General features: G+C 38.7%; 2 protein-coding genes across 3 annotated transcripts in view; both read right to left on the bottom strand.

Moving 5' to 3' along the window:
* Positions 1–21,043, bottom strand: part of LOC307129956 (uncharacterized protein) — a 236,371-nt gene that overhangs the window by 134,683 nt on the left and 80,645 nt on the right. The gene's annotated exons all lie outside the window — the stretch shown is intronic.
* Positions 575–15,648, bottom strand: LOC307129968 (uncharacterized protein). 2 transcript variants are annotated; one of them, XR_013816977.1, is made up of 3 exons: positions 15,353–15,648; positions 1,935–2,183; positions 575–1,666 (listed from the first exon to the last, which is right to left on the bottom strand). XR_013816977.1 is itself a non-coding variant. In XM_079822791.1 (2 exons), exons 1-2 carry the CDS (start codon positions 2,017–2,019, stop codon positions 684–686), a joined length of 1,068 nt encoding a protein of 355 aa, XP_079678917.1. In that variant the 5' UTR covers positions 2,020–2,173; the 3' UTR covers positions 575–683. The 2 variants fall into 2 exon arrangements, 1 of the variants encoding a protein (XP_079678917.1); XM_079822791.1 differs by lacking the exon at positions 15,353–15,648 and having other exon boundaries at positions 1,935–2,173.

Genomic DNA, 21,043 nt, shown 5'->3' with positions numbered 1-21,043 from the left:
AGCCTGGTGTGTTTGTGTTTCCCGCTGCCCAGGGTTGCCAGGTTTTCACAACAAAACCCGCCCAATTGCTACTCAAAACAAGCCCATTCGCGTTTCAGGGGGGCTACCCTGGTAAAAACATTTGAGGGTAAAATATGTGTTTTTTTGCATGGTTGCCCACTAAAATTTGCATTCTTCCATAACCTGCAACAATCTGACAAACAGGACACGTTGGCAAACAAACACATTAAATAGAGCGCAAAATTAGGCACAACAAGGTAATGCCCACCACACACACTGACTCACACACACGTACACACAGCGCGAGGGCAAGTCAGTGAACCCATGAACCATGACACAATAACTTTTTTCTAGAGCTGATGTACAGCCAAAACAATCTCTCTTCCATTAAGCTCATATTATCACCGTAAAGCTGCTTTGAAACAATCTATATTGTAAAAAGTGCTATAAATGAAAGTGACTTGACTTAAGATAGAATGATAAAAATCTCATTAATGTGATTAAAACTATATAATTCATTCTCTGTTTATTAAACAGGTCAATCAAGACAAGATGTTGCTTCTGTTTTATTTTTCATTATTGCATTACAAACAGATGTCAAGTAAATAAGGAAATGACATGAATATATCAAAACTCTATTTTATCTCATAGTTTTTACAATTTGACATGTTAACAAATGTTGCTCACGTACAACATTTTTTAATATGAGTTTGAAGACTTGATAAATGTGTAAAACTCTCTCCACACTGAGTACAGTAGTACGGCTTCTCTCCAGTATGAAGTCGCTCATGTGATTTCAGGGATCCAGACTGATTGAAACTCTTGTCACAGTATGAGCACTTGTAAGGTTTTTCTCCAGTATGAATTCTTAGGTGCCGTTTCAGATGACCAGCTTTAGTAAAGCTCTTCCCACAGTCACAACACACATGATCTCTCACTTCATCATGTGTTTTCTGATGCAGTTTAAAACTGTTCAGCCGCAAAAAACTCTTTCCACAGAGAGAACACACAAGAGGCTTCTCATCTGAATGAACTATCAGGTGTTGTTTTAGATGTGATGATGAAATAAAATCTTTACCACATTGATCACAGTTAAATGGCTTTTCTCCAGAGTGAATGCGCAGATGAATTTTTAAACCTCCTGCATCTTTGAAACTCTTCTCACACTGAGTGCAGTGGTACGGCTTCTCTCCATTATGAAGTCGCTCATGTGATTTCAGGGTTACAGACTGAGTGAAACTCTTGTCACAATATGAGCACTTGTAAGGTTTTTCTCCAGTATGAATTCTTTGGTGCCGTTTCAGATGGGCAGCTCTAGTAAATCTCTTCCCACAGAGAGAACACACATGATCTCTCACTCCATCATGTGTTTTCTGGTGCCGTTTAAAACTGATCAGCCTTGAAAAACTCTTTCCACAGAGAGAACACACATGAGGTCTCTCATCTGAATGAACTATCAGGTGTTTTTTTAGATGTGATGAAAAAATAAAATCTTTTCCACACTGAGAGCATGTATACGGTTTCTCTCCAGTGTGAACTCTCATGTGTTTGTTAAGGTTTTCTCTAGAGCAGGTGTGCAGCATTTTGGCTTTTGTTCCTTGAGTTTTGAAGTCACAGAGTTTCTTAATGTCATTCAGTTTGTGTTGTTGCTTCACTTCCATCTGTTCTAAAATAAACATATAAAGTAGTCAGAATCAGTTCAATGAGGTTAAATGTAAAAGTTAAAAACACTCAGCAGAAAACAAGACATCAGGTATCTGTCTGTGTGAGTATTAAGTATCTTTAATGTGCAAAGGTCAGTTCAGTCATTCACTTAAAAATGATAAAAATAAGATAATTTAGATGCATTTCTCTATCATTTATCATCATATACTGATTATTATTTCACAGCTACTAAAGCAGTCAACAATGAAGAATCAAGAATGGACACCAACCTATTTGTTCCTCTGTATCTTCATGTTTTATTCTGGATGGTTCTGGATAACTCATGTCTTCAATCTCCTCTTTGATAAACTCCATCTTTAACAGTCACACAGATTTCAGCTGCTACACCTGGAGTTTGTCCTTCTCTTGTAGGATGATGTGAATATTCCCAGGATTTATTGGTGAATTGTTGTGGGAGGGGCTTCACTGCAGGTGTGAACTGTGATCACTGTGAGATACTGACGCCCACAGGACCAGATCTGGAAAAATCAAAGATAAATTAAAGCTGCGAGCAGCGATGACGGGCCCAAGCCGGTGGCACCGCCACGCCGGTGGCATCAGCTTAACTGTGCACGGCAGGCAATAGGCATTTAAAATGGGAAAACATAAAAGGACTATGTCAAAGTCATCTGAATTCACCACATTAACTGCAGCAGTTGGTGCTGCTATGACCACAACAGCCACATCTATGAGATCAATTAAATTTATATGAATTTCATGTCAGATTATGTCAAAGGTCAAATTGGAATGAGTTCAGAATACCATTCGAATGCTGATGTTGTTTTATTCTAACACTTCTCTTCATGTGTTTTTGAGCTACCTTAGCTACCGTTTGTGCACCAATCTTATGCACCATAAAACATGCTTTCATTTCAATATGGGTGGTCCAATAAATTCTTTTTAATAAAAAATGTATAAATGGAGCCAAATCACAGAAACTGCAAAGATGATTTTAATATCAGTGTCAGGTAAGAGTAAGATGCGTGTCTACATTTTATGGAAGTTTATTATAAATAGCCACTTTTATAAAATCATGTGAAATTTATGTTTTAATACATTTATATTATATCAGTAAATAATTAATTTAAAGACATGTGCATCATACGTGATCTTGGCAAACACATCACATGACGTTTTTATTTTAAGTGATAGTTATTTGTGATAGCCTATATGAAAGGGTTAAATTATGATCAAAAGAGAAAGGCACACACACACACACACACACAATGATAGAGTGAGAGTGAGGGGGAGGGGAAGGACTGAGAGAAAGGCACACACACAAACTCACAGGGTGAGAGAGAGACCCCCCCCACACACACACACACAGATAGAGAGGGGGAAGGGGAAAGACAGGCAGATGGCATTCCATAGACTTAATGGTTTGTATACTGTAAAAACTGTACATTCTATCCCCCTACACTACCCCTAAGCCTACATATCACACACACACACACACACACACACACACACACACACACACACTACCCCTAAACCTACCATCACAGAAAACATTCTGCATTTTTACATTTTTATTAAAAAATTGTTTAGTATGCTGTTAAAGCTATTTTTATTTACGGGGACACATGAAATGTCTTCATAAACCATGATTATGTTGTAATAAACACCCCTCCAACACACGCATTTCTGAGGCTTTGCCCATTTCCACTGACTGACATCTCTGATGTGTGTGTTGAGTTTCAAGCAATTTCAAGCATGCTAAGAGAAATTATACAAATATTCACGTTCAAACCAAAATATCTGACTTCCTGTTGGTCAGAGCTAATGACTGTAAAGTAAAAAATTAACTAATTAATCACATTTTTTTCTGTAATTAATCACGATTAATCGCAAGTTTTTAATATTTTAAGTTTGTAATATTTTGATATTGTAATAATTTCAGTTACTCTCCAAATTAATTTAGAAACAATTTAAAGACAGCATATTGTAAATATGTGTTGTATTGTCATTTTTTATGAATGAAGACCAGTATCACTGATACTAAATTCTCTATGAAACATTAATGACGTTACATTACAGTATAACTGAAAGCTCCCAATTTCAACATTTATTAGTCTTTAAAAAACAACTTTTAATTTAAGTGAACTTAAAAAAATCTTTACATAAACCCAAAATAATAAATGTTATATTTACCCATGGCCTTCCCTGTTATACAGAAATGTAATAGTTATCAAACCTTCCTTAACTGCATAAATAATAAATGAAATATAGATGAATCATCATTAAAGCTACAATTTTCTCTGTTCCCGTTGTTCTTTGATGAACATTAATGACAGGCATCATCAGTGCTCCTGTCACTTTAAGAACAACCGCGGATCTCACGCGCGGTCCCGCGCATCTCATTTCCTCACAACTCTTTAAAGTTCATTTAAGACGTTATTTAACTAATTTAAGACAGTATGAGAATACTCAAAATCCTCTGTGTTATTGTTTGTTCAACAGCAAAAGAGAACTCGATGTGAGCAGGAAACTGACGCGAGTCTATCTATGCGTCGAGTGTGTGTGTGTTTGTGTGTGTGTGTGTGTGTGTCAGTGTCCCTTGATTAGCTGACATGAGACGCATCCACACAGACAGGACACTGACACACACACACACACACACACACACACACACACACAGACAGGACACACACACACACACACACACACACAGACAGGACACTGACACACACACACACACACACACAGACAGGACACTGGCATACAGCGCGCGCTCTTGTGTCTTGTCGCGCTTGGAAGCATTTACATGAATAGGAGCGTGATCATGTAACGCTAAGCAAAAATGGATATAAAAACGGACGCTGTGTTATTTGCGTTAAATATTTTTAATGCGTTAAGCTTCCGTTTCACGTTGACCGAGTTTGGTGGAGATTGAATAAATCACCTACGAGGAGAACGTAAAAACTTAGACCCTGAATTATACAAATATTCACGTTTAAACAAAAACTTTCTGTGAAAAAAGACACTTATAAACAGACACTTGTAGAAAATAATGTGAATTTTTTTTTTAAATAAATTTGAACTATGTCAGTATGAATTTAAAGACAAATGTGTCAAAAGTGATCTTTGCAAACACAGCACATGACCTTCTGTAAAGCACATGTATAGAAAACACACTCACACTCCTGTTTTAAAAAAAGAGTTCTGTCTGAATGAGTACATGAAATCACGGCTGTCAGGTGAAAAGAATTGTAACTCAAATGTCATTTAGAAAATGAGTCCTGTACTGATATAGTGTCATAGTTCATGTCCACATTAACCACTACGTTGTAATACAATACCCATGTCATCATACACATTTGTGTCCTCATAAATCACATAAGCAAGCACAGAGAGAGAGAGAGAGAGAGAGAGAGAGAGAAAGGGAGTTTCAAAAATAATACAACACTGCCCCCTTTTGGTGATAGAGGGGAGGGCACACAAACAGTCAAAAACATTATTAAACTTTGACATGTTGCCATGGCAGCATTATTTGAAATATCAGGAATTCATTCATATGTCTCTATCTGTCATGTTTTCACATTATACTGATGAAGTTTGAAGTCAATCGTGTGAAAATAAGATGGTGATTCAAAGCATTTTTGAAAGTGACACACTTCCTGCTGCCAGTTGGTGGCGCTATAACTTTGACTCACAAAAGTCATATCCATGTGATCGGCCTCTTACAACGAACACACAGCTGAAGTTTCATCCAAATCAGTCAATGTTTGCACAAGTTATTACACACTTCCTGTTTACCTTTTCTCGCCATAAATTCGTTGCTTCGCCACGGCCAAACCGTTTAAGATATCAAAAATCCGTTCGCAATTTAGCATCCTCTGTGTCTTGACTTCATGCTGACCGAGTTTGGCACTGATTGAAACAATGGCCTCGGAGGAGTATATTAAATTCCAGAGCATGTGTTTTCAGAACAACCCATATTAGCTCACTTCCTGTTGGGCTGACACGTAACTTAGAGCACGAAAGTTGTTTGGCCCGATGAGGTCTATATGTGTACCGAGTTTCATACATGTACGTGCAAGTGTGTTTGATATATAGACCAAGTTTTCAGACACCACTTTAGGGGGCGCTGTCGAGCCCCCCTGCCACGCCCGGGTACCAGCTTCAGCCCGGCTCTGATGGCCGCGCATTCCGATGTGTGTGCAAAGTTTCAAGAGTTTTTGAGCATGGTAAGGGCCCCAAAAGTGCCCGAGAAGTCGATAAAATAATAATAATAATTAAAGCTGCGAGCAGCGATGACGGGCCCAAGCCGGTGGCACCGCCACGCCGGTGGCATCAGCTTAACTGTGCACGGCAGGCAATATGCATTTAAACAGGAGAATATTTTAGAATCGCTCGAATGTGCCAAATTTACCGCAGCAACTGGTGCCACTATCACCACAAGCCACACCCATGATGTAATTTAAATTTAGATTAATTTTAATATCATAGGATAAAATAGATAAAAGTTATATTTTCCTGCTCAAAATTTTGTAAGTCCAGAAGGCCAGTATTTAATTCAAGGTGTTTGTAGTTCTTTTTTACTTATTCACACTAAAGTAGGGATGAAACGGTATGGAAATTTAACATCACGATTATAGTGACCCAAATTATCACGGTTATCAATATTATCACGGTTTTGTTCAAACAAGATGAAAGTGTTCAAAAAGAACAGATGCACACACTTAAAACATTTCAACAAGTTTTATATTTGAAATTAAACAAACAACAAATAACTAAAGCAGCTCTAAGCACTTTTTTAAGCTAGATTCTGTGGAATTTCTTTACTTAATGGCCGTCGTCAATAGCAACGCATAACGCATAAATAATAATAATTTGTCGTAAATATAATCTCTAATATTATCTCTGTAAATATATTCTCAAGAAATATTCTCATCAGTGTTCAGCTATGATGCATTTAAATCTAGCATATTTTGTGTTAGAGCCCAAACAGTATCCTAGAGAAATAATGCATATCCATATTTCCATATGATTTGACAGTTTATTTTATTAAATATCAAAATGTGTGCATCATACCTGACACCTAGATGATCACTTTACAGTCAGTTTTATGACTGTCATTCTCTTTAAATGCTAGTGAAGTTTGGTAACGTTATACACGTTTCAATGTTGTATGTAACTTTGCAGACGGTCCCTAACTTCGCCAGCGTTATGCCAGTCATATCAGATGCGCTGTGGTTCTGCTGTGTTTTTTTAAACCATTTTACCTAAATCACCAAAATAATAAATGTTATATTTACCCATGGCCTTCCCTGTTATACAGAAATGTAATAGTTATCAAACCTTCCTTAACTGCATAAATAATAAATGAAATATAGATGAATCATCATTAAAGCTACAATTTTCTCTGTTGCCGTTGTTCTTTGATGAACATTAATGACAGGCATCATCAGTGCTCCTGTCACTTTAAGAACAGCCGCGGATCTCACGCGCTGTCCCGCGTATCTCATTTCCTCACAACTCTTTAAGTTCATTTAAGACGTTATTTAACTAATTTAAGACTCGAATATGAGAATACTCACAATCCTCTGTGTTATGGTTTGTTCAAGAGCAAAAGAGAACTCGATGTGAGCAGGAAACTGACGCGAGTCTATCTATGCGTCGAGTGTGTGTGTGTGTGTGTGTGTGTGTGTGTGTGTGTCAGTGTCCCTTGATTAGCTGACATGAGACGCATCCACACAGATAGGACACTGACACACACACACACACACACACACACACACACACACACACACACACACACACACACACACACACACACACACACACACACACACACACACACACACACACACACAGCATACCGCAGCATAGCCATACAGTTTAAGTTCACCCACACTTTATATTAATAAAAAGGTTTACAGTGCAAATACTGTTGTTGCATATACTGTGCATAAAATTTGAAAACATTTGCAAAAAACACCACTGTATCATTAATTTTTTTTTTTAAACCTTTAAGTAACCATTTTTTAAACATCTATAAACATTACTTTTACATAGATAGACGGACCAGATATTCCTAACACTTTGGGAATACTTAAGGGTTACTAGTTGTTTTGTAAACTGTCTATAAACATTATCTGGATGGTTATTATAAAGTTGCAACCGATGACTATAATACCTTGTTAAATAGTTAATAAACAGTACCAGTAAAACGTGGGCAGTACCAGTAAAACATGTAAACAGTACCAGTCAAACATGTGGGTTGTCCTGATACTGTACTTCAAAATGTAATAGTGTAAAAATTGCCACAGAATAAAGTAATTGTTCAAGATCTATTGGTAACTCATAAAAATAATGTCATATTTGCATAAACTGTCACTACCGTATATATCCCGACACTAGCACGTTAAGATAAGCTATGAAAAAAATCATGTTCCTCTGCCTCTTTCTGGTTAAATAATGTTTATAATAATTGTTAATATAGCAAGCTATATTAACTATTCCAGGTTATTTATGCATAGCATAAATAATAGTTAGTAGAGCATGCTATGCCACTTTCATCAAAACCTATTACAAAGCTATAGCAATCTCATGTCATTCCGTCTGTTCGAAAAAAAAGTTGCACTAACTGTTCGTTACAAGCAGCATTTGCCGTCAGGCAGGTAACGATAGCTAACATAAACATATTTTTGCTAGCCTACCTGCTGCAAACTTACACTTTTTTTGTACAAGACAAGTAGAGCTATTTTATCCAGTGTAATTTATCACATACCACTATCTTGTTTTTTCTTATCCTCCTCTTCCTTTCTGTTTTTTCTTTTCTGGCTTCCTGAAGCATAAAATTCCGCTTAAAATCCGAAGATTTTGTATTTTGCCGCAGCAGAGATCGCGTGGTTGGCTGGCTGCTGTCAGCGACTTCTGAGAGGGGCCCCTTAAGGGGGATCCCGATAACAGTGTCATTGCACTTTACTGCATTGACTATCAATGGGGCGCTCACACAGTTTGTCGTTTCATTTTATTCTTAACCTGTCGCTGTCTTGGGGCCCCAGGCCAGCTCGGGGCCCCAAGCAATTGCTTGGTTTGCCTGCCTTGTCGCGACGGGCCTGCACACACACACACACACACACACACACACACACACACACACACACACACACACACACACACACACACACACACACACACACACACACACACACACACACACACACACACACACACACACACACACACACACACACACACACACACACACAGAAAGAGAGTTTAAAAAATAACACAACACTGCCACCCTTTAGTGGTTAATAAAACATTGTTTTAGTATGTTTTTAAACACACACACATACACGTTGTAATACCAGTGTAATACCCATGTCATTATACAAATTTGTGTCCTCATAAATCACATAAACGAGAGAGAGAGAAACAAGTTTTTTTTTTATCCTGCTTCAAAACTAATACAATGCTGCCATCTTGTGTTCATTGAGGGGAGAGCAGCACAGACAGATACAGAATTGATTATTTAAAAAAATATTTAAAATAAATATATATATTCATCTGAAAAATAGTATAGTCATTTTAAATTAATCTAAGTTCAATTACCAAACATACAATCTTAATTTAATTTAAATCAAAATATTATTTTACAAGATATGAGACAATTTCTGTTCCACTTTTTTTGTCCTTATTTAATCCCTCGCCATGGCAACACCGTTTGAGATATCCAATATTCGTTCGCATTTTAGCATCTTCCGTATCTTTGTTTCATGTTGACCGAGTTTGGTGGAGATTGAATAAATCGCCTACGAGGAGAACGTAAAAACTCAGACCCTGAATTACATAAATATTCACCTTAAAACCAAAATATCTGACTTCCTGTTGGTCGGAGCTAATGACTGTAAATTAGAAAGTTGTCCGGCTCGAAGAGAACAATATATGTACCGAGTTTGGTGACTGAAGATAAAACTAACCCCCCCACTTTTGTCAAAAGGTGGCGCTAGAGAGGCCCTCATCCCCGCCCATTTCTGATGCTTTGCCAATGTGTACTGACTGACATCTCTGATGTGTGTGTTGAGTTTCAAGCAGTTTCAAGCAATTTCAAGCATGCTAAGAGCCTCAAAACAGCCAAAAGATTATTAAACTTTGACACGTTGCCATGGCAACAGTATTTGAAATTTCAGGAATCCATTTCATACGTCTCTATCTGTCATGTTTTCACATTATACTGATGAAGTTTGAAGTAAATGGGGTGAAAATAAGATGGTGATTCAAAGCATTTTTGAAAGTGACACACTTCCTGCTGCCAGTTGGTGGCGCTATAACTTTGACTCACAAAAGTCATATCCATGTGATCGGCCTCTTACAACGAACACACAGCTGAAGTTTCATCCAAATCAGTCAATGTTTGCTGACGTTATAACACACTTCCTGTTTCCCTTTTCTCGCCATAAATTCGTTGCTTCGCCACGGCCAAACCATTTGAGATATCAAAAATCCGCTCGCAATTTAGCATCCTGGATATGTTCACTTCATGCTGACCGAGTTTGGCAATGATCGAAACAATGGCCTCGGAGGAGTATATTAAATTCCAGAGCATGGGTTTTCCGAACAACCCATTATAGCTCACTTCCTGTTGGGCTGACGCATAACTATGAGCACGAAAGTTGTTTGGCCCGATGAGGTCTATATGTGTACCGAGTTTCATACATGTACGTGCAAGTGTGTTTGATACATGGACCAAGTTTCTAAGTGTGTTCTAGGGGGCGCTGTCGAGTCCCCCTGCCACGCCCGGGTACCAGCTTCAGCCCGGCTCTGATGGCCGCGCATTCCGACGCCTGTGCGAAGTTTCAAGAGTTTTCGAGCATGTTAAGTGCCCCAAAAGTACCCGAGAAGTCGAAAAAAAAAATAAAAAAAAAAAAAAAAAAAAAAACAAAGAATAATCTGAGGAAGAACAATAGGGCTCTGCGCCCTTTCAGGGCTTGGGCCCTAATTAAAGCTGCGAGCAGCGATGACGGGCCCAAGCCGGTGGCACCGCCACGCCGGTGGCATCAGCTTAACTGTGCACGGCAGGCAATATGCATTTAAACAGGAGAATATTTTAGAATCGCTCGAATATGCCACATTTACCGCAGCAACTGGTGCCACTATCACCACAAGCCACACCCATGATGTAATTTAAATCTAGATTCATTTTAATGTCATAGGATAAAATAAATAAAAGTTATATTTTCCTGCTCAAAATTTTGTAAGTCCAGAAGGCCAGTATTTAATTCAAGGTGTTTGTAGTTCTTTTTTACTTATTCACACTAAAGTGATAGTTTTTTGTAATAGTCTATGATACGAAAGGGGTAAATTATCATTCCGAGAGAGAAAGGCACACACACAAACTCACAGGGTGAGAGAGACACACCCCCCCCCCCACACACACACACACACACACACACACACCACACGTGCGCGCACACACTCAAACACACACACACACACACACACACCCAGGGTGAGCCTGAGAGTGAGGGGGGAGGGGAAGGACTGAGAGAGATGCAATCTGCACATTGAACAAGGTTCACAAGATTTTAACAACAAAAAGAAATAAAATCTAAATGGTGGGAGAAAGTTTTTTTTATTTCACTCTCTGAAAAAAATATGTTGAATATATTTGAAATCAATATGTGTGGTCCAATATAAAAAATAAATAGAAAGTCACACACACACACACACACACACACACACACACACACACACACACACACACACACACACACACACACACACACACACACACACACACACACACACACACACACACACAATGATAGAGGGAGAGTGAGGGGGGAGGGGAAGGACTGAGAGAAAGGCACACACACATACTCACAGGGTGAGAGAGAGACCCCCCCCTCCACACACACACACACACACACACACACACACACACACACACACACACACACACACACACACACACACACACACACACACACACACACACACACACACACACACAGAGAGAGTGATAGAGAGGGGGAAGGGGAAAGACAGGCAGAGGGCATTCCATAGACTTAATGGTTTTTATACTGTACAAACTGTAAATTCTATCCCCCTACACTACCCCTAAGCCTACATATCGCACACACACACACACACACACACACACACACACACACACACACACACACACACACACACACACACACACACACACACACACACACACACACACACACACACACACACACACACACACACACACACACACACACACACAACCCCTAAACCTACCATCACAGAAAATATTCTGCATTTTTACATTTTTATTAAAACATTGTTTAGTATGCTTTTAAAGCTATTTTGATTTACGGGGACACATGAAATGTCTTCATAAACCATGATTATGTTGTAATAAACACCCCTCCAACACACCCATTTCTGAGGCTTTGCCCATTTCCACTGACTGACATCTCTGATGTGTGTGTTGAGTTTCAAGCAATTTCAAGCATGCTAAGAGCCTCAAAAACAGCCAAAAGATGATTAAACTTTGACACACTGCCATGGCAACAGTATGTAAAATATCAGGAACCCTTTTGTATGTCTACATCTGCCATGTTTTGTCATTATACTGATGAAGTTTGAAGTAAATCGGGTGAAAACAAGACAGTGATTTAGCATTTTTGAAAGTGACACACTTCCTGCTGCCAGTTGGTGGACACACAAACACACACACACACACACACACACACACACACACACACACACACACACACACACACACACACACACACACACACACACACACACACACACACACGTTTGTTTTTGTGAAATGTGAGGACATTCCATAGGCGTAATGGTTTTTATACCGTACAAACCGTATTTTCTATCCCCTTACACTGCCCCTGCCCCTAAACCTACCCATCACACACACACACACACACACACACACACACACACACACACACACACACACACACACACACACACACACACACACTGCCCCTGCCCCTAAACCTAGCCCTCACAGGAGACTGTGCAGTTCACTTTCAGTGAAAAAAAACCTTGTTCTGTGATTTATAAGCATTTTGAAAAGTGAGGACATGGGGAACGTCCTCATATTTCACCCTCTTTTTGTAATACCTATGTCATACCCATGTCATTATACACATTTGTGTCCTGATATTTAACAAAAACATGCCCACACACACACACACACACACACACACACACACACACACACACACACACACACACACACGGAGAGAGAGAGTTTCAAAAATAACAACACTGCTACCTTTTAGTGAGGGGAGGGCAGACAGAGAATAAATATTCAGAAGAAATATATTAAATAAAATAAATATATTGATCTGAAAAATAGTATGATTATTTTAAAGCTATTTGATTACATTTGAATAAAACATTGTTTTAGTATGTTTTTAAACACACACACATACACGTTGTAATACCAGTTTAATACCCATGTCATTATACAAATTTGTGTCCTCATAAATCACAAACAAGAGAGAGAGAGAGAGAGAGAGAGAAACAAGTTTTTTTTTTATCCTGCTTCAAAACTAATACAATGCTGCCATCTTGTGTTCATTGAGGGGAGAGCAGCAGACACAGAGAATTTCTGTTCCCCTTTTTTGTCCTTATTTAATTCCTTGCCATGGAAACACCGTTTGAGATATCCAATATCCGTTCACATTTTAGCATCTTCAGTATCTTTGTTTTATGTTGACCGAGTTTGGTGGAGATTGAATAAATCGCCTACGAGGAGAACGTAAAAACTCAGACCCCGATTTAATCAAAAATTCACCTTCAAACAAAAATATCTGACTTCCTGTTGGTCGGAGCTAATGACTGTAAATTAGAAAGTTGTCCGGCTCGATGAGGTCAATATATATACTGAGTTTGGTGATTGTAGATGAAACGAAGCCCTTCACTTTTGTCAAAAGGTGGCGCTAGAGAGCCCCTCATCCCCACCCGTTTCTGAGGCTTTGCCATTGTGTACTGACTGATATCTCTGATGTGTGTGTTGAGTTTCAAGCAGTTTCAAGCAATTTCAAGCATGCTAAGAGCCTCAGAACAGCCAAAAGATTATTAAACTTTGACACGTTGCCATGGCAACAGTATTTGAAATTTCAGGAATCCATTTCATAAGTCTCTATCTGTCATGTTTTCACATTATACTGATGAAGTTTGAAATAAATCGGGTCAAAATAAGATGGTGATTTAAAGCATTTTTGAAAGTGACACACTTCCTGCTGCCAGTTGGTGGCGCTATAACTTTGACTCACAAAAGTCATATCCATGTGATCGGCTTCTTACAACGAACACACAGCTGAAGTTTCATCCAAATCAGTCAATGTTTGCACAAGTTATAACACACTTCCTGTTTCCCTTTTCTCGCCATAAATTCGTTGCTTCGCCACGGCCAAACCATTTGAGATATCAAAAATCCGCTCGCAATTTAGCATCCTGAATATGTTCACTTGATGCTGACCGAGTTTGGCAATGATCGAAACAATGGCCTCGGAGGAGTATATTAAATTCCAGAGCATGCGTTTTCCGAACAACCCATTATAGCTCACTTCCTGTAGGGCTGACGCATAACTTAGAGCACGAAAGTTGTTTGGCCCAATGAGGTCTATATGTGTACCGAGTTTCATACATGTACGTGCAAGTGTGTTTGATATATGGACCAAGTTTTCAGACCCCACTTTAGGGGGCGCTGTCGAGCCCCCCTGCCACGCCCGGGTACCAGCTTCAGCCCGGCTCTGATGGCCGCGCATTCCGACGCCCGTGCGAAGTTTCAAGAGTTTTCGAGCATGTTAAGTGCCCCAAAAGTACCCGAGAAGTCGAAAAAAAAAATAAAAAAAAAAACAAAGAATAATCTGAGGAAGAACAATAGGGCTCTGCGCCCTTTGGGCTTGGGCCCTAATAAGAAACAGAGGAAGAACAATAGGGCTCTGCGCCCTTTCAGGGCTTGGGCCCTAATTACTGGATTAACAGCAAACACATATGGTGCCTTTAATTTGGTTCAAATATAGAGTATTTTGATGGTTACACATTAGTAGTGTATAAACAGCTCTAGGTTGCTCATTTTTATTTAACAGGATATTATGAGGATGAAACTGGGCACAGGTTATATTTTTCAATTAAGATTTTAACCTAATCAGAAATCTAACATAAAACGACAGAAATCAACTGTCAATTAAGGAACTGAGAAGGACAAGGCAAAATAAAATAATCTCATACTTGACAATTCAAATGTGGAAGAACAATACGAGATTATGATAATTTAGATGCATTTTCAATATAATTTCCCATCTCTATATTTCTCATTATTTCACTGACGGTTGAACTGAAGATTTCTTATTTGGTGAATTGTTGTGAGGGACACCAGATCTGCCAAATTTAAGGTTTCTGAGTTTATACTGAAATACTTTAATAATTAAACAAATTACCCTACGTGCTTGATTTTAGAAATATAAAGCATTTTGATATGGTTGTATATTAGTATCTTTTAAAACAGCTCTAAAGGAAGGTTGCTCATTTTTCTGTGACTCTAGATTTCAAAATTAATGACTATTTAATTCTCTGTACGTTACACTACGAACAATGTAAGTTACATTTAGGCAACACACAAAAAGAAAAAAAACAACTCTTACACTATAAATGAAACATCTCTCACCTGCAGACTGGAAATATAAGGCATCCGGAGAAAATATTCCACATTTGTCCTTCATTCACGATCGTTAACAGCGTCGCTTTCAGTTTCAACTGGTGAAAGTTTCCGACCTCATCACGTCTCTCGCGCTTCTCTCTCTCTCTTTATTGTATTAACAAGAACATTAACATAATACACACTTACAGGGGATCACAATGTATTGAGCTGTTACATTCATAATAGCGTCAGAGGAAACAACAAAAAGAAGAAAAGAGAGAAAACAAAACGTATAGAAGGGCTCTAGCGCTTCTCTCTTCTGCGCATGCTCAGTGCACGCGGTGTCATGTCTCTTAAAGGGGCCGCATTCAGTAAATCACATCGCCCTGTTATGAAGCAAACACACTATCATAATTAATAATATACAATAATAATAAAGTATTGTTTTTATACATGTCTCCCTTGCATCTGTGCATTTGACGATTGTCTTGACACTAATGACCTCACCATAATGAATGAGGTGAATTGACAGGTATGAAAGCGAGGCTGTGAAAAATAGACTTACCATGTTTTCAATGGCATCCGCTGTAAAAAGCTTGCATAAAGCTCCTAGATCACTTATAGTTATCCACAGCTTATATTGCTGGGGTTTTTTTGTTTACTGAAATCACTTGGAAAGATATTTTTGCAGTGTTTCATGAGGAGAACAATCCAAAAACAACACAATAACAGTACAAGCCACTGAAGAAATGCATGCCTGTCCCTCACAGCCATAGTTTTCATTCCCGTTAAAAATCAAAGATGGTGCTGATGTGAATGAGGCCTATTATGCTTTTTTTTCAAATAGCCAGTGAGTGGGGCGGGGCTCATTTGCATATTCATGAAGCAAGGGTGTAGAGTTACATTCAAGCTATTTTAAGGCACAAAGACATTTTTTCACAAGAAAAAAAAAAACGTTTAAGATGAAGGTGACTTGACTTTAGTGATGTTCGGTTCTTAAACAAATCGTTCTTTCAAGCCGGTTCTCAGCAAGTAAACGGTCGAGCCGGTTCACTGATCGGACTAAATCGAACTTTAGTTCCGGTTTGATGACACAAGACTTCTGGGCCCCTGAAAAAACATTGATGTGGACCCCCAACGCCCTCCACTCATATCATATATGGTCGGCCTATAAGATATAGAGGCCCACATCTGGTGCCATGCATCTAATTAGATTAGATTAGATTAGATTAGATTCAACTTTATTGTCATTACACAAGTACAAGTACAAGGCAACGAAATGCAGTTTAGGTCTAACCAGAAGTGCAATAGCAGCAAGTGCAGGATATACAACGGTTGCATAAGTGCAGGACATGGATATGTACTGAATATATATACATATATATAAATAGAGAGATGGTAATTACTATAAACAGAATTTACAGGTGAATATGTACAGTGAATAAGTATACAGATGGCTATTACTATAAACAGAATTTAAAGGTGAATATGTACTATGAATATAATATACAGATGGTTATTACTATAAACAGAATTTTACAGATAGAGTTATACCATGATATGTTAGGCTAAATGGGGAATATAGTAGTGGATTAAGGTAGTGCAATTAATTATGGACAGAACCTATCCGAGAATGTGTAAAAGTGCAGTGGAAAGTGGTTGCATATTACAGTTAGAAGTACGGTGCAAAATGCAAATGTAAACAGTTGGTACTGTAATAAACAGTCGGTAGTGCAAATGAGCATAATTCAGTTAAGGTATGGTAGTGCAAAATGCATAAGTAAACAGTTGTTACTGTAATAAACAGTCGGTAGTGCAAATAACAAAGTGAAGGCGGATGTGAGGTAGGAGAGTTAACAGTATATGAGGGAAGTGGATCAACGGGGGTTTGAGTTCAGTAAAGAGACAGCTCTGGGGAAAAAACTGTTCTTTAGTCTGCTGGTCCTGGTCTGGAGGCACCTGAAACGCCTGCCGGAGGGCAGGAGAGAAAACAGTCTGTGGGCTGGGTGAGAGGAGTCCTTGAGGATGCTGCAAGCTCGATGCAGACAGCGTTTCCTCTGGATGTGCTCAATGGCAGGTAGTGGAGTCCCTGTGATGCGCTGGGCAGTTTTCACCACCCGCTGCAGTGCCTTGCGCTCCGCAACAGAGCAGCTCCCATACCATACTGCCACACAGTTGGTCAGGATGCTTTCTATTGCGCAGCCACAGCGATAGAAGTTTACCAGGATAGCCAAGGAGAGCTGATTCTTCCTCAGTGTCCTCAGGAAGAAGAGGCGCTGGTGAGCCTTCTTGACCAGGCTGGAGGTGTTGGTCGTCCACGACATGTGGATCCCCAGGAACTTGAAACTGGAGACACGCTCAACCGCCATTCCATTGATGTGGATGGTGTCGTGTGTGCCTCCTGACTCCTTCCTGAAGTCCACGTTGAGTTCCTTCGTTTTGGTGGTGTTGAGGAGCAGGTTATTTTCAGTGCACCATGTGGCCAGGTGCTGGATCTCCTCCCTATAGGCATTCTCATCGTTGTTGCTAATGAGACCAATCACCGTAGTGTCGTCTGCAAACTTGACAATGGAATTAGATCCATACACAGGCTTGCAGTCGGAGGTGAAGAGGGAGTAGAGAAACGGGCTTAGCACACAGCCCTGTGGTACACCAGTGTTAAGAGTGATGGATGTGGAGCAGGTGAATCCTGATCGAACATTCTGGGGTCTGTCAGTTAGGAAGTCCAAAATCCAGTTACACATTGAAGTGTTGATGCCCAGGTCTCCAAGTTTGGCTATTAACTTGGTTGGGATGACAGTGTTGAAATCCTAATAAGGATTTCTTCCAAAATAACAAAAAAGACAAATAAATAAATGTAAATAAAGGTTATTGCTTTTACTTATTCTATATGCAAAGTTGTATATAAATATTTTATCTAACAATGGCATTAAGTGATTAATAACTTATGTTTAAAGTCATCAAGCAATTATGCAAGACAAACTAACAAAATAACAAAATACTTGAAATTAGTAAAATGATAAAATAAACTTTAAAAAGGTAGGAATAGCTGCAATATTAATAGGCCTATAAAATGTCTTTCCAGGCAGTCTGATGTCTAACATCTGAGAAATATTCCGAAATTAAAATGAATGCAGCCAAATGTAAAATAAAACCACCACTTAAGTTTCTCAATGTCTTCATTTTTTATTAAGATAATGCGCTATTTTATTAAATAAAGCTAATAAATCCATCAATAGCAATGAATTGTAGGCTATTCGCGTTTTCTTGACAGTAGGCTATTTTTTTAAAAATCACATCAGCAGCCGGCAAGTCTGTAATCCTTGTGACACGCATATGCATATCTATTTTTCTGCATGTTATACAAACCAACAAACTACATAATAGCGCAAAAAAAGGACTTTGAAATATGCTATACAAAGATGTGACAGTCCTGGAGTGCGCGGGCGGCAAATCAGGCAGTGAAATGATCGGGACATGGCACCCCATCAAATTGACTGCATGGCTACAGTGCACTGACCTGGGGTGCGTTTCCCGTACAACGATGCAACTCGCTGGTTTAACTACCATAGTACGATGCATCTTTAAAGAAATCAACTAGCTAGTCACTACTGTTTCCCGAAACCATGGTACCTGTGTCGCAAAACCATGGCTGCGTTCGAAACCGCATACTTCCCTACTATATAGTATGTAAAAAGCAGTAGGCGAGCGAATAGTATGTCCGAATCCTCAGAATTCATAAAAGAGTAGGCGAGAACTACCGGGCGGATAAACTAATTCTCGCGAGATTCGGACGTGCGTGTACTTAAATTGCGTCCGAATATGCATACATACCTACTATAGAGTAAGAGAAACAGTATGTGAATGGAGTAGTATGTCCGAAACCTCAGTATTTATAAAACAGTATAGACGAGAAATCCCCGGATGGCTGACTGCATCCGCCCAGATTCTGAAGTGTGCATCCGATGGACACTTTAATATCCCATGAGGCCTTGGGAAATCATCATTTCCGAACATGTCGGAGGACGGAGACGCAGCTGTTTTCAAGTGTAAGTACAACAAACTGAACCGCTGTTAATTGTATTTAAAGTTCACATATTTAACAACCGACGAGGAAACTGTTGGTTTTAAGACATTTAATATATATTAAATATTGATATATTAAAAGATATTAAATAGCTGTAAAACATTTGATTTTCATATAGCTAACGCACCAGGCGTGCTTCATTAAGCACACATACTTCTGAATATTTGTTAATCATCATTTTCTTGAAAGCATTGCTTTAACTCTGGACAAGAACCTGATAAACGTTTGTTTAAAGAAAAGGTGTGAATGCACTCTTAACCATATGCAATATAGACGTTTCCTAAATGTGCGTTTAACATTTGACAGGGGACATTTTTACAGACATGTCATTGATTTGGCCTAAGCTTTTGTCAGCACTTTGCATTACACACATGCATGCTTATTTTACTGATTTAAAGAAACAGATTAACACAACTGAAGATGCATTTTAGATTTCATTTGTCTATTGACCAATTTAGGATCGTTTGTGTTGGCTGAAACACAAAATAACAAGTCCGCTATCAAAGTATACACATCAACCTTTTGATGTATATTTACTTTATCACATAAATGACAGATCTAACATTAAATCTTGTTTGGATGTTACAGGGACTGATGAACACACACGCAGCCTTATCCAGTGGAGAGTGGCTAATGAAGCTGGAAAGAGAAATGCTGCAATAAAAGGCTTTGAGTAAGTATACCATAGAAAATAATTGAATTTATTTCAGCACTTGAGTTATTACAGCACTTTTTGATTCTTGATCTCTCATCACTTGTTGCAGAGCTTTTGTGGATGAGCCTTGCTCAAGGACACACTGGTGGTGACGGCTGCGGAGATCCAAGCAGAAACCTTCTGCTTTAGTCCACTACACCACAAAAGTGATAAAGCTACAATACAAATAGCATGTAATTGTAAAAATATTAAATTAAATATGGCAAGAAATGGGATGCTGACAACATGAATTGTAAAAGGTTTTAAGTCGTCTTGCTGATGGAGAGCAGGCACACGGATGTTTGGAGCAGACATCAGCAGTCAGATTGTCCCGCACATGTTCTCCACTCTTGCTTCAGGGTTGTGGGGTCCAGGAGGGACATGATGGACGGCTAGGACAGGCGAAGGTGTTCATGATGGTCAACTGCTTCATCAATATAAAGCCTCAGAACTGACACAGCTGTGTTGAGATGGAAGCAGATGTGGGGTTCACCGGCTGTAAATGCATGATAGTTTGTTAGAACAATACATTTGAATAAAGCTTTGTTTCATGTGTTGTTGACTTTTATTAATTTATTGTGATGTTTATTTTTATTCATTCTTTTACTCATTAATTCATGTTTCCTATTGTTGTCAGTAAATAAAATATTTTAATAACTCATGCATTAATTCATTGCTTGACTGAAAATTGATATGTAGGCTATTCACAGCGGCTGCATTTTTTCTAGTGTGTATTCATGCATCGCTATGTCATATGACAAATTGTATTTTGCTTATTTTACTAAAACGATATAATAAAAAAAAAGTAATATAATTTAGTATTGGTCAGCATTTGTCATTATTATTGTAAGTGTTTTAGTGGGCTAGCAATGCAATTTATTCTGGGGTATTCTTAATTTTGAATAGTGATACTTACATTTTTCGAGTATAAAATCAA

The sequence above is a fragment of the Gobio gobio genome, assembly GCF_949357685.1.
Source record: "Gobio gobio genome assembly, chromosome: 8".
Taxonomy (NCBI): Eukaryota; Metazoa; Chordata; class Actinopteri; order Cypriniformes; family Gobionidae; genus Gobio; species Gobio gobio.
This window is presented reverse-complemented; position numbering and strand designations above follow the sequence as displayed.